The sequence below is a fragment of the Marmota flaviventris genome, chromosome 17, assembly GCF_047511675.1.
Source record: "Marmota flaviventris isolate mMarFla1 chromosome 17, mMarFla1.hap1, whole genome shotgun sequence".
Lineage (NCBI taxonomy): Eukaryota > Metazoa > Chordata > Mammalia > Rodentia > Sciuridae > Marmota > Marmota flaviventris.
Genome location: NC_092514.1, coordinates 58,303,655 through 58,324,608, shown reverse-complemented (window position 1 = coordinate 58,324,608; position 20,954 = coordinate 58,303,655). Strand labels below are relative to the sequence as shown.

The 20,954-nt window shown below is 43.8% G+C and overlaps 1 protein-coding gene across 2 annotated transcripts in view; it reads right to left on the bottom strand.

The window, feature by feature from the left end:
- The window catches only part of Eftud2 (elongation factor Tu GTP binding domain containing 2), a 40,133-nt gene that overhangs the window by 1,595 nt on the left and 17,584 nt on the right, over positions 1-20,954 (bottom strand). For both annotated transcript variants that reach the window (XM_027947089.2, XM_027947090.2), the window contains exons 10-25: positions 19,218-19,384; positions 16,214-16,338; positions 11,907-11,970; positions 11,451-11,541; positions 9,258-9,393; positions 7,443-7,570; positions 6,432-6,625; positions 5,218-5,329; positions 4,580-4,720; positions 3,637-3,738; positions 2,724-2,806; positions 2,025-2,111; positions 1,693-1,819; positions 1,402-1,489; positions 529-647; positions 286-380 (exon numbers count right to left, since the gene is read on the bottom strand). In XM_027947089.2, the coding sequence (XP_027802890.1) occupies positions 286-380; positions 529-647; positions 1,402-1,489; positions 1,693-1,819; positions 2,025-2,111; positions 2,724-2,806; positions 3,637-3,738; positions 4,580-4,720; positions 5,218-5,329; positions 6,432-6,625; positions 7,443-7,570; positions 9,258-9,393; positions 11,451-11,541; positions 11,907-11,970; positions 16,214-16,338; positions 19,218-19,384 (1,859 nt within the window). The remainder of the gene's footprint in view (positions 1-285; positions 381-528; positions 648-1,401; positions 1,490-1,692; positions 1,820-2,024; positions 2,112-2,723; positions 2,807-3,636; positions 3,739-4,579; positions 4,721-5,217; positions 5,330-6,431; positions 6,626-7,442; positions 7,571-9,257; positions 9,394-11,450; positions 11,542-11,906; positions 11,971-16,213; positions 16,339-19,217; positions 19,385-20,954) is intronic.

The following is a 20,954-nucleotide window of genomic DNA, read 5'->3' as shown; positions in this document are numbered from 1 at the left end:
CAGAAAAAGCAGACAGGATAGGGTCCTAGAGATATTCACATGGTTGACTTGCTTCAGTACTTCCCCCAGGAGCTCTCTGAGTAGGGATCCAAGAAATTTCAGTTGTAATTTGTGATAAAGCCAGAGATTGCCTCATTCCTCTCTACTTCCTTCTGGAAAGTGAGCTGACTGGGTCTGGAGTGGACAGATTTGAGGCTAAGCTCTACTCTGCCCCCTCAGCAGCTGAGGCATTTCCTGTTCTGCTCTTGATCTTAGCACTCTCCCTGACACACTGCGGTTGCTCACCTGCGCCTGGCCAGGACAGTATAAACGGCAGATACACAGTCTGCAGGGGCCTGGACCTCTACAAAGTAGTAAGGCTCCATCAAACGAGGAGTGGCCTGCAACAGAGCAGGGAGAAAGGGCTCAGCTTGGGGAGGGCTGAGAAGGGAGACCCTGGATAAAATGTCTCCAGGCGCCCAAAGCCTGGTCCTCTACTTATCGCCCTGTCCAGGGAAACAGGATGGTTCCCTACAGCCCTGCTCTTACCATGAGGAAGGCAGAATAGACAACTCTCCTGGCTGTGGGGATAATCTGGCCTCCACCCCGGTGCAGAGGCTCCTGGGCAACCACCGCATCCAGGATCTTAAACTTGACATTCCGAATCACTAAAAAGGAGATGAGGACAACTCTGTGAGGTTTGGTTCTGGGGCTAGTCACAGGGCTATAGCAGAGCAGTACAGAATCTTGCTACATTACATACATCACAGCCACAGAAAATGTGGTACAAAAATCACACTGGAGCTGGGCACAGTGACACCCAGCAACTCAGGAGTACAAGGCAGGAGTACCAAGTTTGAGACCAACCTGAGCAACTTAGAGAGATCCTGTCTCAAAATAAAAATTAAAAAAGGGCTGAGGATGTAGCCAGTGCTACAGCACCCCTGGATTCAGTTCCTTATATACACACTATCTGAGAATGGGTGTTCTAATCAGATCAAGAAGGTGTGTGGTAAAAGAGGTCAGCAGTTAAGTATACATTTGATTCAGGCCATAAGAGCTTTTCTACAAATTTGTGGGTTCCCCCCCCCCCCCTGCAGATATTAAACCTTTCTGTTTGGAAGCAGAATCAAGTTCTAGGAATTTCATATTTAGTCCCATGAAGTCCAATCTGGGTCAATAAACCACTCCAATCTCAGTCTTCACTATATCTCTTGTCACATACACCCAAAGACAGCTCCTATTCAGGAGTGAGAAGCAATGTTGGTCTAGAAGTGACTTCATTTCTAGGAAGTGCCAAGTGGTGGCAATGGGATAAGGAAAGGGGAGGAAGTTGGCCCAGGACATGGGACAGACCCTATGTACATTCCTAGCTGCTTCTCTGGCTGGGTCCCATGGATGGGGGAGGCGCTATGGACTTACATTCATCACACAGGGGCCCCTCCCTGGTTCCCCACTGGAAACCTTGAACGATGCTATCCTTCACTGAGCCAAGAAGAGCCTTGTCCACCTGTAGAGAAACATGAAGGCTCCTCAGCAGTCCTCCTACCAACCGAAAAGTTGAGAGGGGGAGAAGAGAGGTACAGCTAGGAGAAGACCCTCTCCTTCACCAGAGAACTCAAAATATTTTTGGAGAAAAGGAGGACACACTGCAGTTTCCTCTACTCAGGAGCTATAAAGAGTGCCACGTGGTTCCCATCAGTTCTGCAGTACCTCAGAGGGCAAGGTATCATCCACCAGGATGTTGGGGCCTGTGGCATCAGGGCCAAAAGCCCAGATAGACCGGGCAGCCAGCAGATCCCAATCATACTTGGTCTGGAAGAACTCTCCCAGCTTCTTTCTGGGGAAAGGAGAAAATGGAGGTATCAGACGGCTCTGTTGAAGGCTTCAGGTCCATGGACCCTCCCTTTCTGGAGAAGAGTCACCCCATTCAGCCCATGCTGTGCTCGGAACATTAGCAAAGGCGGGACACATAACTCCTTCCCAGAATGATGTGTGGCAGGTAAACTGTGGCATCGGCCCTAGAGGCAGAGCCATGCACCCACCTGTTCCATGTTATCTGAACCACCTCATTCTCTATGTCTTCGGCGAGGCCCTTCTCAAGAGGCTCAGCAATCATGGTGATCTTGTTCCTGGTGAGAAAGACAAAGGCAATGAGGAGGGCTCACAGGACTAGTGGGGCTTTCCTAAGGAAAGGGCAACAAAGCGGACAGCTGAGGCAGTGACATCAGAGGATGCCTCAGGGGCAGGGTGGAACAAAGGACTTGTCTTCTTTCATTTCAGTCTATTAGCTTGTTAAACAAGAGGAGCTACGGCTGGGAACGTAGTTTAGTGGTAGAGCACATGCTCAGCACATGCAAGGCCCTGGGTTCCATCCTCAGTAGCAAAAAAATAAATAACAATAATTTATTTTTGGGATACCAGGGAATAATAATAATAATTTAAAACAACCAACAATTAGATTTTGGGGCAAATTTTTATTTTGTCACATGACAGAGGAGAAGTGGCAACTATGGAATTCCTCTTGGTAATATCTAAGACAAAGGATTCATACAGCATCTTGTCCAAAAGCATAAGGGACAAGGGGCTGGGGTAAACACAGGTATCTTAAGCACAAGCACCTTCTCTCCCTGTCTTGGGTGTCTCTACTTCCACAGTGCTAGGCTGGGGGTGGAACTGGGGTGAGTGTAGGGGGACAGTGTCCTTCAGGCTGCCAGTCCAGGGACACTATGCTCCCAGCTTACTTTTTATTGGGTGTTTCAGCAAAGCATTTGAGGGAGGATGTTTCCACCACCGTCTCACAAAATGTGACCACTGGGTCAGCCACCTGGGAACAAAATAAATTGCTGAGGCAAAGTCTACTTTTGTTGGAAGGACAAAGTTCTACCTAAGGGAACTCTGAAGTGCCCTTGGCTCTCCCTCTTTGAGAACCCCCTGTTCCTTCACCAGCACAGGTAACAGGCACAATGCAGGCTGAAGCACTGTCCATGCCATCACTAAAACGCCTGAGAAGACAGTAAAGGTATTTTATTCCTGAGCCAAGAGTAAGTAGGAGATCAAAACAAGGGCCTTAATTATAGTCTTCCAAGACAGCTTCCAACATGTGCTTGGCCCCCCACCGTCAGTCACTGAACAATTCCTGGGGGTGCAACAGTCAGTGCTAGAGACCCTGGTGAACACCTGCTCCCTGATGCTTACTCATGCACATCAGCAGATGAGTCTAACAGAGGTACTGAGGGTACCTGCCCAAGTAGCACCGGACACTGAAGAAAGTGTGCCTCAACTGGGAGATGGAGGCCAAGGGATGCATGGTTCAAAGGACCACATCAGGAGTGGTGATAATGAATCTGCAAGAGCCACCCTCCACTCACCTCAAAACCATCCACTCCAAGCCCTCCATCACTACAATTGTGAAATAATTTTTCTAACAAAAGACAAAAAATAACTGGACTGGGAACCTTGACACTGAGAATAACCCAGTGAGGGGACAAAAAAGTTCTCCAAAGCCTTCACAAAGGAGAAGCAACAGAAAGTGCTTTCTATAAGTGGATATCTTCCAGTTCACCCCTCTTCTCTTGGACATCCAGTGAAATCTGCCTGGAGCAAGGATTCTGGCTGCTGGATAGGCAGGGGCCAAAGAAAGGTGCACTAATTTACCTTGATGTCTATCTCTGAGTACATCTTCCGCAGATCATGCATGACACAGTCCAGGTAGAGCTCTCCAGTGCCCAGGATCACATGCTCGCCAGACTCTTCCACCTGAAACACAACAGCCCTGGTGGTTACAGCCTGGACTCTCTTGTGTGAGCAACTGCATATGCAAACAGAATCCAGGCCAGTACTGGACAGGGGATGCCTCAACCTACTATCAGAAACAGTGACTGTTCCAGCCTCTTCAAAAAACCTCAGTAAGGCCAGGCACAGTGGCACATGCTTGTAATCCCAGTCAGTGGCTTGGAAGGCTAAAATAGGAGGACTGTGAGTTCAAAGCCAGCCTCAGCAAAAAGTGAGGTTCTAAGCAACTCAGTGAGACCCTGTTTCTAAATAAAATACAAAATAGGGCTGGGGATGTGTCTCAGTGACCAAGTGACCCCGAGTTCAATCCCTGGTACCGAACAACAACAAAACCACCTCAGTGAGGCATACTTCCTTACCTATTGGTCCTTGAGAAGGTGGGAGCACTTAGCACAGTGCTACTGAGTGTAAAGTCACTGACTTCAGTCCTATCTTAGCCATTTAGGAGAAACCCTACCCTATGTCCACGGACAACAAACTAGCCCTTTAGCTTGGCCAGTTACTCAGAAAGGTATATTGACAGGATTAGAAGTGTTCAAGGACACGAATAACTTTTCTGGAAGAATCAATTCAAAGTGTATTCATAAGGAATATATTCTTTCTATGTAAAGACACTGGGGGAACCTACATACACAGGTTTTATCCTGCCCTCAAGTAATATTAATAGGCATGACTGCTCCTGTCATCATTTGCCAAAAGCAACAGTTCAGGAACACCTGAGAATGTGAAGTAGAAGGTGGTGCAGAGCAGGCAGCCAGGGCAAATTGGGCTTGGCAGCAGCAGAAGCAGCAGGCCCCACACATACCTTGGTGGTGAGGGACGGATAACTCTTGTTGACCTTGCGCAGGCCATCGAGCATCTTGGGTAGCTCTGAGGGGTTGACTGGCTCCACAGCAATCTTAATAACAGATGTGGTATTGAACTTCAAGGGCCGGAAAATCTGAGCCTGAGATTCAAAATGCAGAGGAGTCAGGGCATCTGGTCTGAGAAGGCACAGAAGGTGCAGGTGTAGGCTGGGCAGGGAAGCAGTGTGCCTAGTGTGTGTGAGGACCAGATCCCACCCCCAGCACCACAGTGATGGGGTGAAAAGATGCAGGCAGGCATATGAGAGAGCTGAGGACTTGCTGAGAGTCAGATATTCCCCAAACAGGAGCCTCTGTGCTGCTTGGGGACAACCCAAAAGGCTAATCATTCCCACATATTTTGGCAGAACAAAAAGAAGTGGAAAAGAACAAAATATTCCTAACATCTTGAGTTTAAGTACAGGGAGAATCCAGCAGGGTCAGAACTAAAAGGCTGAGTCCATGCTGGGGCCTGTAACCAGGAAGTGGCAACGACTCTGAGTTAGACCCCTTGGAGTTCCTGTTTGTTGTTCACATGTGCCCTGGTTCCTCGTGACCCCCTAGCTTAAGCCATTCTAGCTGGCCTCTTCAGAAATGCTACCTCCTCATTGCCTCGGGGTTCCGTTATGGTCGCTGTCTTCACGATTGGTTGATCAACACCTTCAATCAGAACCCAGTTGCCTGCAGGAACACGGTTCACTTCAATGTGGTACCTGGAACAACATCCAATAAGCAGTCATGGAACTTAGGATGAGCATTCACTGCATAAAAATGCACTGGGCCAGGAGCAGAGACACGCAGACCAGGTACTTCTTGCAGGGGAGAGAGGCAAACAATATAATCATACAATTCCATGTATGCAAAGAGTGCCTTGAAAAAAAAAAGTATAAGGAATCAGAAGAGGACATAACAGGAGAATGTAATTTCAATCAGAGGTTTACGGTAAAAGTCACTGCCTGGGGTGTCCAACATAAGGGGATATCAAAAGATGAAAGATACTTCACCTTTCTTGGTTCTTTGATTTTCTTTTGCCTTCTAGAGAATTTGGTAGATTTGGAGGAGGGAAAAGGGACCCTGGTTAAGGCAGAGCAGACACATTAGGGAACAGGACTGCCTTGGTTCTCCCTGCCAATTGAGATGCCTACATCATAAACTGATAGGCAGCCAGAGGTTGAGGTAAATTTGACTGAGGATCGTCAAAGCACAGGCAATAAAGTTTGGGAAACAATTTCTTTTGGGTAGAAACAGAAAGGTTATAACTTAAAGGATCACAGAAGAAATGAAGAGAACTAAGATGAATAAAAATGGAAATCTTCCTATAAAAGTTCAAAATGCAGAGGTAAATTGGGCAGTGGTGCATGCTTTTAATCCCAGCAACTCAGGAGGATGACACAGGTGGATCCCAAGTTCAAGGTCAGCCTCAGCAACTTGGTGACACCCCTGGCAACTTAGTAAGATTCTGTCTCAAATAAATGGATAGGTAGGTAGGTAGGTAGATAGATAGATAGGGCTAGGAATGTCGTTTAGTGGTAGACTGTCCCTGAGTTTAATCCCAGAAATGAAAAAATAACAAAAAACAACAGAGGCAAGGCTTTTGGCATTATTCCAACAGTAGCTGCTCTTTGGCCCTAGCCACCCTGAGTAGTAAGAACTGGAAGGTGATAGCTATGCTGAGGGAGGGTCCTCCTACCCTCCCGCCACTGTGAAGAGCCAGGCAGCCACTGTACTTCCAAGGAGGATTACTCCTCCCAGCTTTTAGGGGAAGTCCCAGGATAGAGGCCAAGACATGCCCGGGGAGGCTATGGTTGGCAGTACCTAGCCACAGAGATCCAAAGGCGGCCCACAGTGCATATCTGGGAATCTTCCTCATCCTCCAGAGTATAGTTCTCCCCCAGCACCTTCACAGGCTGCCCAGCATGGATGGTGCCACTCAGTACCCGGCCGAATGCATGAAACTGAACTCCATCATCTGTGCTGTACATTTTAGTAGTGTGACACATCAGGGGACCCTGGAGGAAGAGACAGGGCAGCTTCAACTACATACATCTTGTGGGTAAGTACCGCTGTCTTCACCTCTTGGCAGTAACTACATGAACTCCGGAGAACGCAGACCTAAGGAAGATATGGTGATCACCCAAGAAAGTTCCAAACCATGGTCTGACCCTTCCTCTCTGGAGGGTTAACAGGAGACACAGGCTAAGGTAACGGGAAGATAAGCAGGTTTGGGATGGCAAATTGGCAATACTGACAAAATTACTTGCCCTAAATTTCCTCTGAACGTGTAACTCACAATTCTCAACCAACCATAAGCTTATGACGAGACACTACATTGCCTAAGGAATGGCTGGAGATTTTTTTTTTTTGGTAGTTGCTGTTTTTTGGTGTCTGGGGATTGAACCCAGGGTCCTATCCATGCTAAGCATATGCTCTAGCATGGAGCTACACTCTAGCCCTAGAAAGGTGTTTTTAAACCCCAGACTGACAAGACAGATACCACTTGTTGAATCTTTACTATCTGCCAGTAATCTTTACTACAGCACCATGTGTGTTTAGCACCATGCTAAACACAACTGTAATACTTCCTTAATCTTGTTTAACTGTCATAACAACTGCTCACATATTATCCTCACATTACTGAACAAGACCCTGAGAGTCAGAAAGCATGAGAGTGTTCACTAGTACTGGTAACATCTGGCTGTGAATTCAGACCTGACTCTGCTCATGGAGGGTTCAGTGGGAGGCAAAGATGGGAAAGAGGGCATTACTCCTAAGACCAAAAATCAGTATGCCTATGCAGGAAGGGAACTGGGGGCCATGTTCACTTACATCAGGGTCACAGTCGCTCATGGCCTCGCCAAGGTCAGAGTCTACACCACCTGTGTAGGTGTGCTCAATCTTAGGCTTGGCACCCACCTTTGGAGAAGGGATGTGCTGTACACACATGTCCACAAAGCCTGTGGAGAGAGAAGAGAAAGCCATGACTACATACTCTAATAGGGGGAAAGGAGCAGCAATTATGGATCTTCTCATGACACTGAGGAAAATGCAAGGAGTACGATTTTGGTTCTAAAAACTATGGAACTATGGGAGACCAACCTTACTCGTGACTGAGTCACACTCCCCGGCTGGGTGCTGAGGCGCTCAGTCACAGAAATGTGGCAGAGCTTTCCCCACCCTTCTTGGGTTTGAGGGTTGGTGTCTCATGCATGGGTGTGTCTTGCTATAGCCCCATGGGTGAAGCTATGTTCACCTGTTCCTTTGTAATATAACCCCTTACCCTGTTTAGAATAGAATCTTCCATGGAAGTGCCTTGGTGTGTCTCCTTTTCTTACTGTGCCCTTGAGTGTGGCCTACCCAGGTGTCAGTCAACCCAGTCAACCTGCTGACAGTGGACATCGTGAAGATAGACTCAGCCTCCTGAAACCTGACCCCTTGCCTCATCTGAATAGCTTCTCCTCAATAAAAGGGGTCAGCATGTGCTCTTGCTCTCTCTCTTCCTGCGGACCCTTAAGGTCAGAGGAGCCATCACAGCGATCCCAAAGAAAAAGGTATTTGTGTCTCTTGTGTGATTATTTTGTGCAGCCCAATTAGCCCAGTTCAACTGGAGTAACCCCTGAGCCTTTTAGTTGCAAACAGAATGGAACTATGATTTTAGGGAAGGATTTTGCTGAAAGATTTGGAGTTGTACCGATTCAGAGAAGTTTAAGAAGCAGGTCTTAGTGATATAGATTTCTTGGAACTCAGCTGACAAAACAGTTTAAAGTTTCTACAGCAATCCACAGCCACAGAGATCCATGCTTTTATTGACTATAAACATTTACTGAGAGCTTGTACTGACCTAGAAAAGCACCCTATCTCTTCTTGCTCAAATAATTCCTGAACTGAGAAACTCTCCATATTTCTATTCAATAAATTACTATTTTCCTAACAGAACAATAAGCCATATAAGAGAAAGCACTCAACCAGGCATGGTGGCACACTTTTGTAATCTCAGTTACTTGGAAGGCTGAGGCAGAAAGATCACAAGTTCAAAGCCAGCCTCAGCAACTTACCGAGGCCCTAAGCAACTTAGCAAGACACTGTCTTAAAATATAAAAAAGGGCTAGAGATGTAGCTCAGTGGTTGAGTGCCCTGGGTTCAATCCCCAGTACCAAATAACAAACTCAGGTCTATTTTCAATCAGCCCAGTGCTTTTCCTGCTATATATTCTCATAGGGGAAAATGAGCAGCAATTATGGACCTCCTATGTCACTAAGGCACAGGAGAGCACCTTGTAGGAAAGGGAAACCTGGGTTTATAACCCAAGTCTCCTGAATCCTAGCCTAAAATCTCCCTACTATCTCACTCCCCTAGGTGTTTGCTTTCCTGACTATTCCCTAGCAAATATTCCAAACCCAGAATTTGTCTCATTTCTGTCACTTGGAAGCTCCTCCTGTTAGGGAGATCTAATTTCTTTAAGTTCCCAAGTCAGGAGTTTTGCTATCATCCACTAAGGAAAGCAGCTCGGAAAAAAATAGAAAGCTTCTGTATCCCAAACTATGGTTTGTTTAAAGAGCCTCAGCACTTGGACCACTACTACAGGGTAAAAAAGAGTTCTGGTGAGACCTGTGACAGGACACAAGAAGGTGAGCTCTCTATTACCTGTGAACTCGCCAAAGAACTTTTTGCAGACCAGTCTGAGCAGGGGGCGGATGTTCAGCTTCAGCTCTTCCTTGGTCAGGTGGATGCCAAGCTCATCGAGGGTCCTCGGCAGGCTGGTGTCCACATCACCCACCACCTGTGGGAGAACCAGATACCAAGTCAACTGCAGTTAAGAGCCCTGGTGTGGTGCTACAGACAGGGAGGGCAAAGGGCAATCTGAAAAGCTGCTGCACTGGTTCTCTTCCACAGGGAGAGCTCTTCAAGGACAATAGTTTGGTTTCAAGAAGCCTAGTGGGGGCTGGGATGTGGCTCAAGCGGTAACACGCTTGCCTGGCATGCGGGGGCGCTGGGTTCGATCCTCAGCACCACATAAAAATAAAAAATAAAGATGTCGTGTCCACTGAAAACTGAAAAATAAACATTAAAAAATTCTCTCTTAAAAACAAAAAAGAAGAAGAAGCCTAGCGTACCTACCCTTCAACCCAAAGTGGGGCAGAGCCAACTTGGTGAAATACCCATCTGCCAATAAACCAAGCACTCAGCTTGATTTCTGTTGGTGCTGCCCCCAGGTGTCTGAAAAGCAGCATCACTTCTACTCAGGAAATCCCTTACCCCTCCTACTCAAGAGACTGTTCAGATTTAGAGGATCAAGGGACTGGAAGGAACCAAAAAAGGCCACCTAGCAGTTCATTCTGTCAGGACAATGCCACACTAAATTATCCTCAGCAGACTCAAGGTCTCCACTGAGGCAGATTCTATAAATTTCTTTTATTAATCCATTCCAGTCTTGACAAAAGATACTAAGTGTTTTTCAGTGCTGATAAATTTTAATGGCTATTTTGCCTTGTTGCTATGTTTTGCTCTTTTATCAGCTGGAATGGCCACACACATTCCGTGTGTGTGTGTGAGACAGAGAGAGTGTGTGTGTGTGAGTGTGAGTGTGTGTGTCCTTTGTGCAAGATGCTTATTAAGCATATTTCATCACTGAGAAAGGTCTGTATGAAAATTCCTATGTAACATTTTTACCCTTTTAGTCCTGCACTTCCACTTCTGGTAGCACAAATTCATATAAACAAAATGTTATATTAAGTCTTTCCCCCAACACTGGATTACATCCCCAGCCCTATTTACTTATTCATTTATCTCTCTATCTATTTATCTATCTATCTATCTATCTATTTATTTGTGGTGCTGAGGATTGAACCCAGGGCTTTGTTCAAGCAGGGCAATCACTCTACCAACTGAACTATATCCCAGCCCCCCTTTTTATTTATTTAAAAAAAAATTTACCAGGGATTTTACTCAGGGGCACTCAATACTGAGCCACATCCCCAGCCCTATTATTGCATTTTATTTACAGACAGGGTCTCACTGCTTATTAGCACCTCGACATGGCTGAGACCAGACTTGAACTTGCAATCCTCCTGTCAGACTCCTGAGCTGCTGGGATTATAGGCATGCACCAACACGCCTGGCTTCCTTTTTATATTTTTTTAATTTTAATTTTATTTTTTTAAGGTACCAGGGATTAAACACAGGGGCACTCAACCACTGAGCCACATCCCCAGCCCATTTTTGTATTTTATTAGAGACAGGGTCTCACTGAGTTGCTTAGCTGAGATCAGACTTGCAATCCTCCTGTCAGCCTCCTGAGCTGCTGGGATTACAGGCATGTGCCACTGCACCAGGCCCCTTTTTATTTTTTGAGGTAGGGTCTCACTAAGTTGCTAAGGCTGACTTCCAACTTGTCATTCTCCTTCTTCAGCTTCCTGTGTAGGTGGAATTATAGGCATGCACCACCATAGCTTGTTAACATAAACATCTTTAATATATAAACAACCGGGAGGTCACAATTATACCTGTAAATTAAATTCCCACAACCAAAATTATTCTTCTAAAGAGGATATATATAATCCCAGCAATGCAGGAGGCTGAGGCAGGAGCATCACAAGTTCAAAGCCAGCCTAAACAAGGGCTTTGTGCATGCAAAAACAAAAAATAAAAAATAGGTCGGGATGTGAGTTCAATCTCTGGTACTAAACAAAAAAACAAAATGTTGACAGCCACTCCCTCATGCTCAGTAAAACAAAACTGAGCAGGTGAACAGGTTTAGGGCAGAGGGGAATATGACTTCACCAGTTTTTCCATCTGTGCTTATAAGAACAGACCTGAAGCAGGTGGCCTGACACTCACCTGAGCAAGGATCTTATAAAGGGGCTCCAAGATAAACTCCACGAAGCTCCTCTGGGAGCTGCTGGTTGGGGCCTTTTTTGTGAACTTTCGCCTAAAAAGAGAAATAAGAGTCCTGAGTGACCCAGGAGGGAGGAGGCAGTGTCACTGACCCCAAGGCTGCACTGCCTAAGTTCTGAGTCTGAGCAGGAGCAAAGGGAGGAATGCATTGTGATCATAGCTTCCAAAGAGATATTTTTGAGAGGACACATGATTACAACCCTCCTGCATGTCTGAGGACCTCAGTAGAAATAACCTCTCATACAATATTAGACACCAATCCAGGGGAACAAGGACAGCAGTTCATGTCTAAGAAACAAGTAGGTTTTATCTTGGAAATTCTTTATTTGTCCTTGCTTACTGAGGAGAATGGATTACCCCACCACCCTTTCAGAGAGTCATGAACCACACTCTACTTACGTCTTAGGGTTGAAGTAGATGTCACCCCAGAGTCTTTTAGCAAATTCCTGGTAATTAATGTCACCTACAGAAAAGTCACACAATTATAATCTACCTAGCACAGGGTTGTTTGAAATCTGTTTCAGGTGCTAAAAGTGGTCCTCAACCATGTTGAGGAATTCTAGTATTTCCTTTCCAGGGTCCAGACACTTCTGTCTAGCCAAGTAGTCAGACAAAGTTACTCAGGCACAGGAAGGACAGGACTGGCCTAAAGTTGACAAGACTACGCTAAAGCCAAAATGAGAACACAAGTATTTTTCTCCCTTTTCAGCAAGCACTAGGACTGAGCTATAGACAAGGCATGAAACAACAGCTCAACCGCCTATATACATTTTCTGCCTGTATCTAACCCTCGGTCTTTCTAAGGAAGCACAGTTTAATGGTTCCTTTCTCTTCCCTTCTTTCTTTTATGCAGTGCTGGGGGTTGAACTCAGGGTCTCATGTGCATGCTAGGCAAACATTCTGCCACTGAGCCATATCCCCAGTCCTTCAATCTTTCTTGATCCACCTAAAAGCTCTACTCTGCTTCCAGTATGGGTCAACTTATTACTGAAGCATCTGCATAAGGCTCTAATGAGCCCTAAAACTCTAATAGGCAATCATTCAGCCCTCCAGGGAGAAAACACCAAAAACAATCTTTGTCTCATCTTTTATCAATTAATAGTTTTAGGCTGACTGCAACTGCTAAACCTAATCAGACTGAACCAAGCAACTGACTTGAAATTCAAGTGTCATGAGCTCCTGAAAAGCCAAGTTCAAAGGCAAATGCTTGAAATCCCAATTACTTGGGAGGATGAGGCAGGAATATTCCAAGTTCAAGGGCAGCCTAGGTAACTTAATGAGACCCTGTCTCAAAAAAAAAAAAAAAAAAAAAAAGGGCTGCAATATGGCTCAGTGATTAAGCACTCTTGGGTTTAATCCCTGGTTCTAATAAACAAACAAACAAACAAACAGGACTGGGGGTGTTGTTGGAATTCAGTGATAAAGCACTTGCCTAGCATGTGAGACCTTCGGTTCAATCTCTAGCGCCACAAAAATAGCAACAACAATAAAAACCTCCTAAAAAATTCAATTAGGTCACTGACAAAACAACTACCTTCTGGATATCTCTTCCCAGATGTCAGGCTGTTTTTTCTCACCTGAGGCAGCACAAAGGAAAGTCACATTCCCCTTCAGACCTTTCAATCTCTTTGAGGGGCACCACAACATTTCAAATAAGTTCCAAATCTTTTTCTTCCCCATGTTAACTACCAAATCTTCCATTCTGTCCCACTTCAGTAGTTACCAAAATGTTCATTCTTCTCTGATCTGCAATGTCTTTTAGACCCCCTTACTGTTGCTCTTATTGTGTTGGAGCACTGGACTGAACTACTTCTCCTCTTATGTAGTGCTGGAGATGAAACCCAGGGCCTCTTGCATGCTAGGCAAGCACTCTACCACTGAACTATACTCTACCACTGAATTCCCAGACTTGGAGTGTATTTTTTCTTTTTCCTAGTACTGGGGATTGAATCGAGGAGTGCTCCACTACTGAGCTACATCCCCAGCCATTTTTTAAATTTTGAGACAGGATTTAGCTAAGCAGCCTGTTGGCCTTGAGCTTGCAATCTTCTTGCTTCAACCTCTGAAGTAGCTGGGGTACAGCCATGTGCCACTGTGCTAGGCTGTACTGAACTTCTTGAATACCTATAAGAAGGTACCCAAAATTTAACAGAGGTTTCATAAATGATCACTGAAAGAATGAATGAACACTTCTCCAATCCATTTCTTCCTTTTCAAATTTCACAGGTAATGCTAATTGAATACCCACAATCCTATATCTGAACACTGGCAAAATATCTCGCATTCCATTCTCCTTCTGGTCTCTTTCATCAGATTTGCAGATATCACTCCAATCTCTGATAGTTTCTCATTTCCTACAGGATAAAGTACCTGGAATCCAAATCCTCCTCTATGTGGTCCGAAACCAGCCACTAGTAGTTTTTTTTAAGTTGTAGATGGACATAATACCTTTATTTATTTGTTTCATGTGGTGCTGAGGATGGAACCCACTGCCTCACACATGCCAGACGAGTGCTCTACCACTGAGCCATAACCCCAGACCCCTCACTAGCAATTTTGATTTGAACTTTCTCCTTGGCAATTTAGCCCACTGTTTTCTGCAGAGGCCATGACCGGCAATGCCTGCCTCCACACTCCCTCTTCCAATTCTATGAGTGTGGAATGCCTGGCTCCCTAGTCTCTACTTGCTCAAGCCTGCCTTTCTTTGTGCAGCCTACCGTGCTGCTAGGCCACTGAAGCTGACGTTCCCTGCCATTCCCTGAGCTCTACCTGCCTACCCCAGCTACTTGGCACTCAGCTCCTGCAATCACCTTACACTGCCATTCCTCACTCTGTGATTTTGACTAGTGGAAGAAACTCCTAGAAGTCAGAGACTATTTATCATGCACTGTTATACTGTATCCCTAGCAAGAGGGCTCAGAATTGATTTGGCAGTATGGTGCAAATGATTTGAGAGAACCAACTCCACCAAGTCCTGTGACCTTGTGTAAAGTGAATATGTAAAATAAAGTGCAATATGTACTGCATATGAAAAATGAAGAGGAAGGACTACATATCTCTGATATTCCCTTCAATGCTGACCTTCTAGAAGTGCATGTACGGCTTTTCATGATGATGATACTGAAAAGTGGCCCAAAGGAGTAGTAACAGTTTTTCCCATAGCTCAGAACATTTTCAAAGAGAAACTAAAGTATATGTACATTATAATTACAGAAAGCGTCTTTGATTTTGCTTCCATGCTGATACAAAGGACACTGAGATGGACAAGTTGATACAAAGGACAAACTTGTACTGGAAGCCCACCAAATGAATTTCATTAATTGTCCACCTATCCATTTTTTAAAATAGCACTGTCTGGAAACAAATCAAATATTCATCTAATGGTGAATGATCCAATGATGAGTGAAAACCCAGGAAATAGGTATACATATGATCTCATTCATGTAAAGTAATAAACAGGAAAATAGAGAACCAAAAAGAAAATGTTAACAGTGGCAAGGGTAAAGAAGTCATGGGTATATTTTAATTTCTTGACCAGATTTTACTGTATTTTCCACTTTCCTATAATAAACACCTATTAAATATACATGTGTTTTTAAAACGATAGGCTGGAGGTCTAGTTCATTGATAGGGCAATGCCTGGCATCCATGAAGCCCTGGGTTCTATCCCCATTGCCACCACTACAAAAAAAAAAAAAAAAAAAAGAACAAAAAAACAAAGCCAAAAAACACCAACTTTTTTTTTTTTTTTTTGGGGGGGGGTGGTTAACAGGGATTAACTTAGGGGCACTTAACCACTGAGCCACATCCCCAGCTGCCTTAACACTCCCCCCCCACCCAGTTTTTTAGAGACAAAGTCTCACTGAGTTGCTTAGGGCTTTGTTAAGTTGCTGAGGCTGGCTTTGAACTTACGATCCTCTTGCCTCAGCCTCCCGAAGTCACTGGGATTACAGGCATCTATCACTGGCCCTGGCTAAACTTAAAAAATAAGTTTTGCTTGTTTTTTCAAAGGAACAAAGTCATCCACCCTGAGAATGAGGTGGTGTGACTGGTGAGAACAGAAATGGTGGTCCCCCACTACCTCTCTGTTGTGAGACCTCTCATAGGGCCTGTATCTTCAGCCCTGAAAATAGGGTAACAACTCCCTATGAAAGAATTACTTCACTGACACACATAAGACTATCAATACATGGTTCCTATTGGAATTGGAGGTAACTGGTGAGGCAACAGAAATGGAAAAGCTGGGGAGCCCCTTAGGTAGGGAAGCTGACCTCAGAGATCTGGTGTCAATGCTCTGGACACCCATAGACTCATGCAACTGGGTCTGCCAGTGGAGGCTTGTACAGTCTAATTTGGGTTCTCAATTAGACCTATCAAATTTATATGTGTTTAGTTACAGCTGGAAAAACAGAAGCTCTAACAGAGCTTTAAGAAGGAAGTCTGAAATTGCTTTGCAGGCATGGATAATTCCTATTTTGTAAACTCTGCCTCACTTCCCAGTTGCTTTTGTTTTTCTTTTGTTAGAAACTATTAAACCTAAAGAAAACAATAGGTCAAAAAGAGCCCCAAATATGACAATAATAGGTGATGAACTGTTTTCCTCTCCAACAGGGTATTGTGACATGAAGCCAGTCTGAGCCATTCAGCAGGAAATGCACACATGACTCTGGGGAAGCTGGCGAGACACAGTGCCAGCCAGAGCTTACCAAAAGTGTCAGCATAGATCTTGGCAAAGGAGCCCAACGTGAAGCAGATGCTGTACTGGGAGCTGGAGAAGCAGACATTGCCCAGGAGCGGGGAAAGGATCAGGTTCTCATCGGTGGAATACATGCTGAAAAAGAGAATGTGGTGAGCCAGTGCCAGGCTGTGCAGCAGCCCGGATGCACTGCCAAGGGGGAAGGGCAGGAACTCTGTGTCACAGCCACTCTCCAGCCCTGAGGAGGGGCTTGCATAAGACTCTTAGTTTGCCAACAGCCTGGTCCAAGAAAGTGACATGATGGAGTTATTCCCTAACTCCCAGTAACAAGCTGACTTCCCGAGCTAGGAACATTCTGCAGAATCTTAGAAAAGCTAACCACATAGGACAGACAAGGGGAAACCTGGAGGACAGAGACAAAGACCTTGGAACACAAGAAATGAATACAATGTGATCAGAGAAGAAACATTTGAGAGCATTCCCAATTTCACGAATGCAAACAGACTTACGTACAAGTACCACTCATGAAAAGAAAGAAAAAGACCAACTTTGCTCCCCAAATTTACTGTCTTGTTTTTCTTTGTTCAGCTTTGTTTTAAAAGTTTATGATAAAATTTTATTTTTTACTTATTTATTTATATTTTGCTGTGTTGAAGACTGAACGCAGGGAATTGTGTATGTCAGGTAAGCATTCTATAGCTGAGCTATATTCCCCCATTCATTTATTTTTTTAAACTGTAGATCTAACCCCGGATACACTTTACCACTGAGCTACATCCCTTGCCCTTTTTAATTTTGAGATAGTGCTCACTAAATTGCTAAGGCTGGCCTTGACCTTGCAATCCTATTGTCTCATCCTCCCACGTCTCCAGAATTTCAAGCGTGCACCACCATGCCCTGTACAACTTTCAATCTTAAAAGTCATGCAGAAGGCCAGGCATGGTGGTGCACACCTGTAATCCCAAGCAGCTTGGGAGGCTGAGGCAGGAGGATAATGAGTTCAAAGCCAGATTCAGCAAAAGTGAGGCACTAAGCAACTCAGTGAGACCCTATCTCTAAATGAAATACAAAATAGGACTGAGGGTGTGGCTCAGTGGTCAAGTGTCCCTGAGTTCAATCTCTGCTACCCCCAACCCCCCGAAAAAAAGTCATGCAGAAGCCATAATAACCACCTCAAGCCCATTTGCATTTATAAGAAAACCAGTGTATACATGAATCAAATCCACAATTTTAGCCTTACTGGTACAGAATTTTCTAATTTAGAAATAAAAGTATCAGCTTAGAATAATTCCCTACTTGCTTCCACCTACCCTGAAGTTATACTCTCAAGAAGCAACTGCTTTTGACTTTTTAAAAACTGCTCATAGGGTTGGAATACAGCTCACTGTTAGAACGTTTGCCTAGCATTCAAGATCCTGAGTTTGGGGCTGGGGATGTGGCTCAAGCGGTAGCGCACTAGCCTGGCATGCGTGCGGCCCGGGTTCGATCCTCAGCACCACATACAAACAAAGATGTTGTGTCCGCTGAAAACTAAAAAATAAATATTAAAAAATTCTCTCTCTCTCTCTCTCTCTTTAAAAAAAGAACAAACATTAAAAAAAAAAAAAAAAAAAAGATCCTGAGTTTTATCCTCTGTACAGCAAGGGAGGGAAAAAAACCCAAAACAACAAAGCCTGCTGCTCTTGGAGTATTTACCTTGATATCCGTAAGTATTTAAGCAACATATTTTATTACTTTTCTTATTTATAGGTTTAAAGCATAACTCTTGACTTTTTATTTTGATAGATCAAGATTTAAGCTAATTTCATCTCCTACTTAAAAAAAAAAAAAAAAAAAGGTTTTATTATTTTTTCTCAGCTTCTCCAGAAACAGGGAGAAAATATTCCTGTTGAGAATTAGTGCTACCAACTGGGGAGTCTCTTAAAGGTAACTCAGTCTCTGGATATATAGGGGCAACCCTCAATCCTCAACTGGAAAGGCATTCTTTCAATAGGATGGCCTCTTCCCAGGCCTATTTTAGGGGCCGTAAGAAGTCATACAGTACATTCTTCAGCCTGCAGATAAGAACGCCTTTAAGATATATTGAGAGCTGGGCTTGGTGGCACATGCTGGTAATCCTAGCAACTCAGGAGGTTGAGGTAGCAGGAGGATTGCAAGTTCAAGGCCAGCCTCATCACCTTTGTGAGATCCTGTCTCAAAACAAAGAACAAAAAGGGCTAGGGGCTGGGGCTGCAGCTCTATGGCAGAGCACTTGCCCAACATGAGTGAGGCACTGGATCTGATCCCTAGCACCACATAAAAAAATAAATAAATAAAATAAAGGCATGCTGTCCATTATAACTACTAATAAGGGTCCCCAGGTTCAATCCCTAGGACCAAAATAAAACAAAATAAAGGAAAGAAAAAAGTACCAAAATGCCACTTAGATACTGTATACTATCCCATCACTCATAATCATTAAAGTGAGCCCTAAATCCACCTTGTTGAGAAGCAAGTATATCCACAGAAATACAGTAAACAGTTCCTTAATTTACTTAGTCTATGTTAATAAAATAGCAGCCAACATTATTCAGCACTCAGTTGGCATAAGTAAGCTCTGTGTTTAGAATACTATACCAAATATCTATTTCATTTGTTGTTACATTTCGATAGGCAAATATTATTACTTTTTTATATAGAAGCAAAAACTAAGCTTAAATAATCTGTCCAATTCACAGTTATCTCGTGAAGATGAGATTGTTTCTAGAGCCCAAGGTACTGACCCCAATACTACCTGTTTAAATTGGACAACTAGTTAAGACACAGGGCTAATGAGACAAGGCTATGGAGTCAATCCCTGTAGGGTCCTGAAAAATGCCTTGAATTCTGCCCAACTAGCTCATCAACACATGCCAAGAAATAAATTATGAGTTACTCCCAGAGGTATTTCTGGGTAAAATTAAGATTTATAAAAACCAGAGTCTCCAAGGACAGGAAATCCACTCCCTTATTAATCCACTGATTTCATCTACTACCTTATTAATCCATTGACTTCATCCACAATGTGGCGCAGCTTATAGTAAGCATCAGTTGGAGGCAGCTTCAGCTCTAGGATTAGTCGGTCAATCTTGTTGATACACACGGTGACTGCCAGCCTCTCCTGCACTGCATGCTTGATGAGCCGCTCAGTGTTCAACATCACCTAACAAACACAGGGTTCAGAAGGTGTTGATAAGAACAAAGAGGGCAGAAAAGCCTAGAGCAGAGTCAGAGAGGGTACCAAACTTTCAAAACAAGAAGTACAAAAGAATAAAGGGCAGGGGAAAGATTGCCAGGAAGGATGCACTTTCCTAAAGGCAGATGTAGGAACTTTAAGAGTGCACTCTGTAGATCTGAGAAATATATGAATAAACACACTGAGGATGCTGGGAGCCAGGATTCTCAGCACAAAGAAGAAACCAGGAAGGACAGGAAGACCTATGGTGCTAGAATAGAATGTGGGTATTAGGATGAATGAGTTTCAATACACATGTACAGAAATAATTAAAGACGCATGTAGGTGTATTTTATCTACCAGTGCTCAATGAAAGGGACAGGAAGTGATGTATCCCAAGAGCAACGAGCACACCTGGAACTTTGCTTCTAAATACTATTTCCTACTCTAAGAAGTCAGAGCTCATCTGGCATGGTGGGACATGCCTACAATCCCAGCTGCTTAGGAGGCTTAGCAAGAAGGATTGTAAGTTACAGGGCAATTTGGGTAAATTAGTGGAACAATTTTTCAAAAAAATAAAAAAGGCTTGGGGTGTAGCACACTGGTAGAGTGCTTGGTTAGCAAGCAAAAGACCCTGGGTTCAAACCCCAACATCACACACACAAAAAAGAAGCCCAAGTTCCTTGATGAACTGGATGATTCCAGGATCTCAGGAAAAGTATAAGATGAGTCTAGAACATACATCTTTTTGTGCCAGAGAGTAAGGAAGTGCTCAAAAATAGATGCACGGGTCATAAGCATGAAACAGCCAGCTTGAAGGAACTCTTACTAGCCAAATCTGGGACAACTACAGTATCAGTATATATACTAATAACAACAAGGAATTATAACCCACTGAATAAATAAGCAAATTTGGGGGAGGGTTCTTCCTTACAACACAATTCTAACCAATAAATACAGAAGAAATAAAAGAGAAAAAAATCACCATTTGAAATAATTATAGAAATAAAAGCCAAGAATTATCAATGCACGATAAAATAATCAGGGAAAGGTTGATAACAAATTGAATACACAAAGTATCTCCGCATAAATTATTTATTACAAAGGAGGAAATAGTAACTTTACACTAGAGAAACCTGGCCAACCTACTTTAACCAAGTGATCAAAGTTAACATCATCAGTTATGGGATAAGGTAACATCATCTACTTCCTGATGTGATGGACTCATAAGAACATAACTATGCAGTACTCTTGCCCAAAGTAACTTGAAACTAATCATGAGGAAACATTAAGTAAACCCAAATTGAGAGATAATTCTACAAAATAAATGCCCTATTCCCTTGAAAAAAATGCCAATGTCATAGGAGACAAAGAAAAGCTAAAGAACAGTTTCAATTAAAAGGAACTAAACACATAAATGAGATGCACCATTCTGTATTAGGGGATAAAATTTAAGGACATTACTGGGCCAATTTGTGAAATTGAATAAGATCTACAAAAAATATCAGTTATGGGCTGGGGATGTGGCTCAAGCGGTAGCGTGCTCGCCTGGCATGCG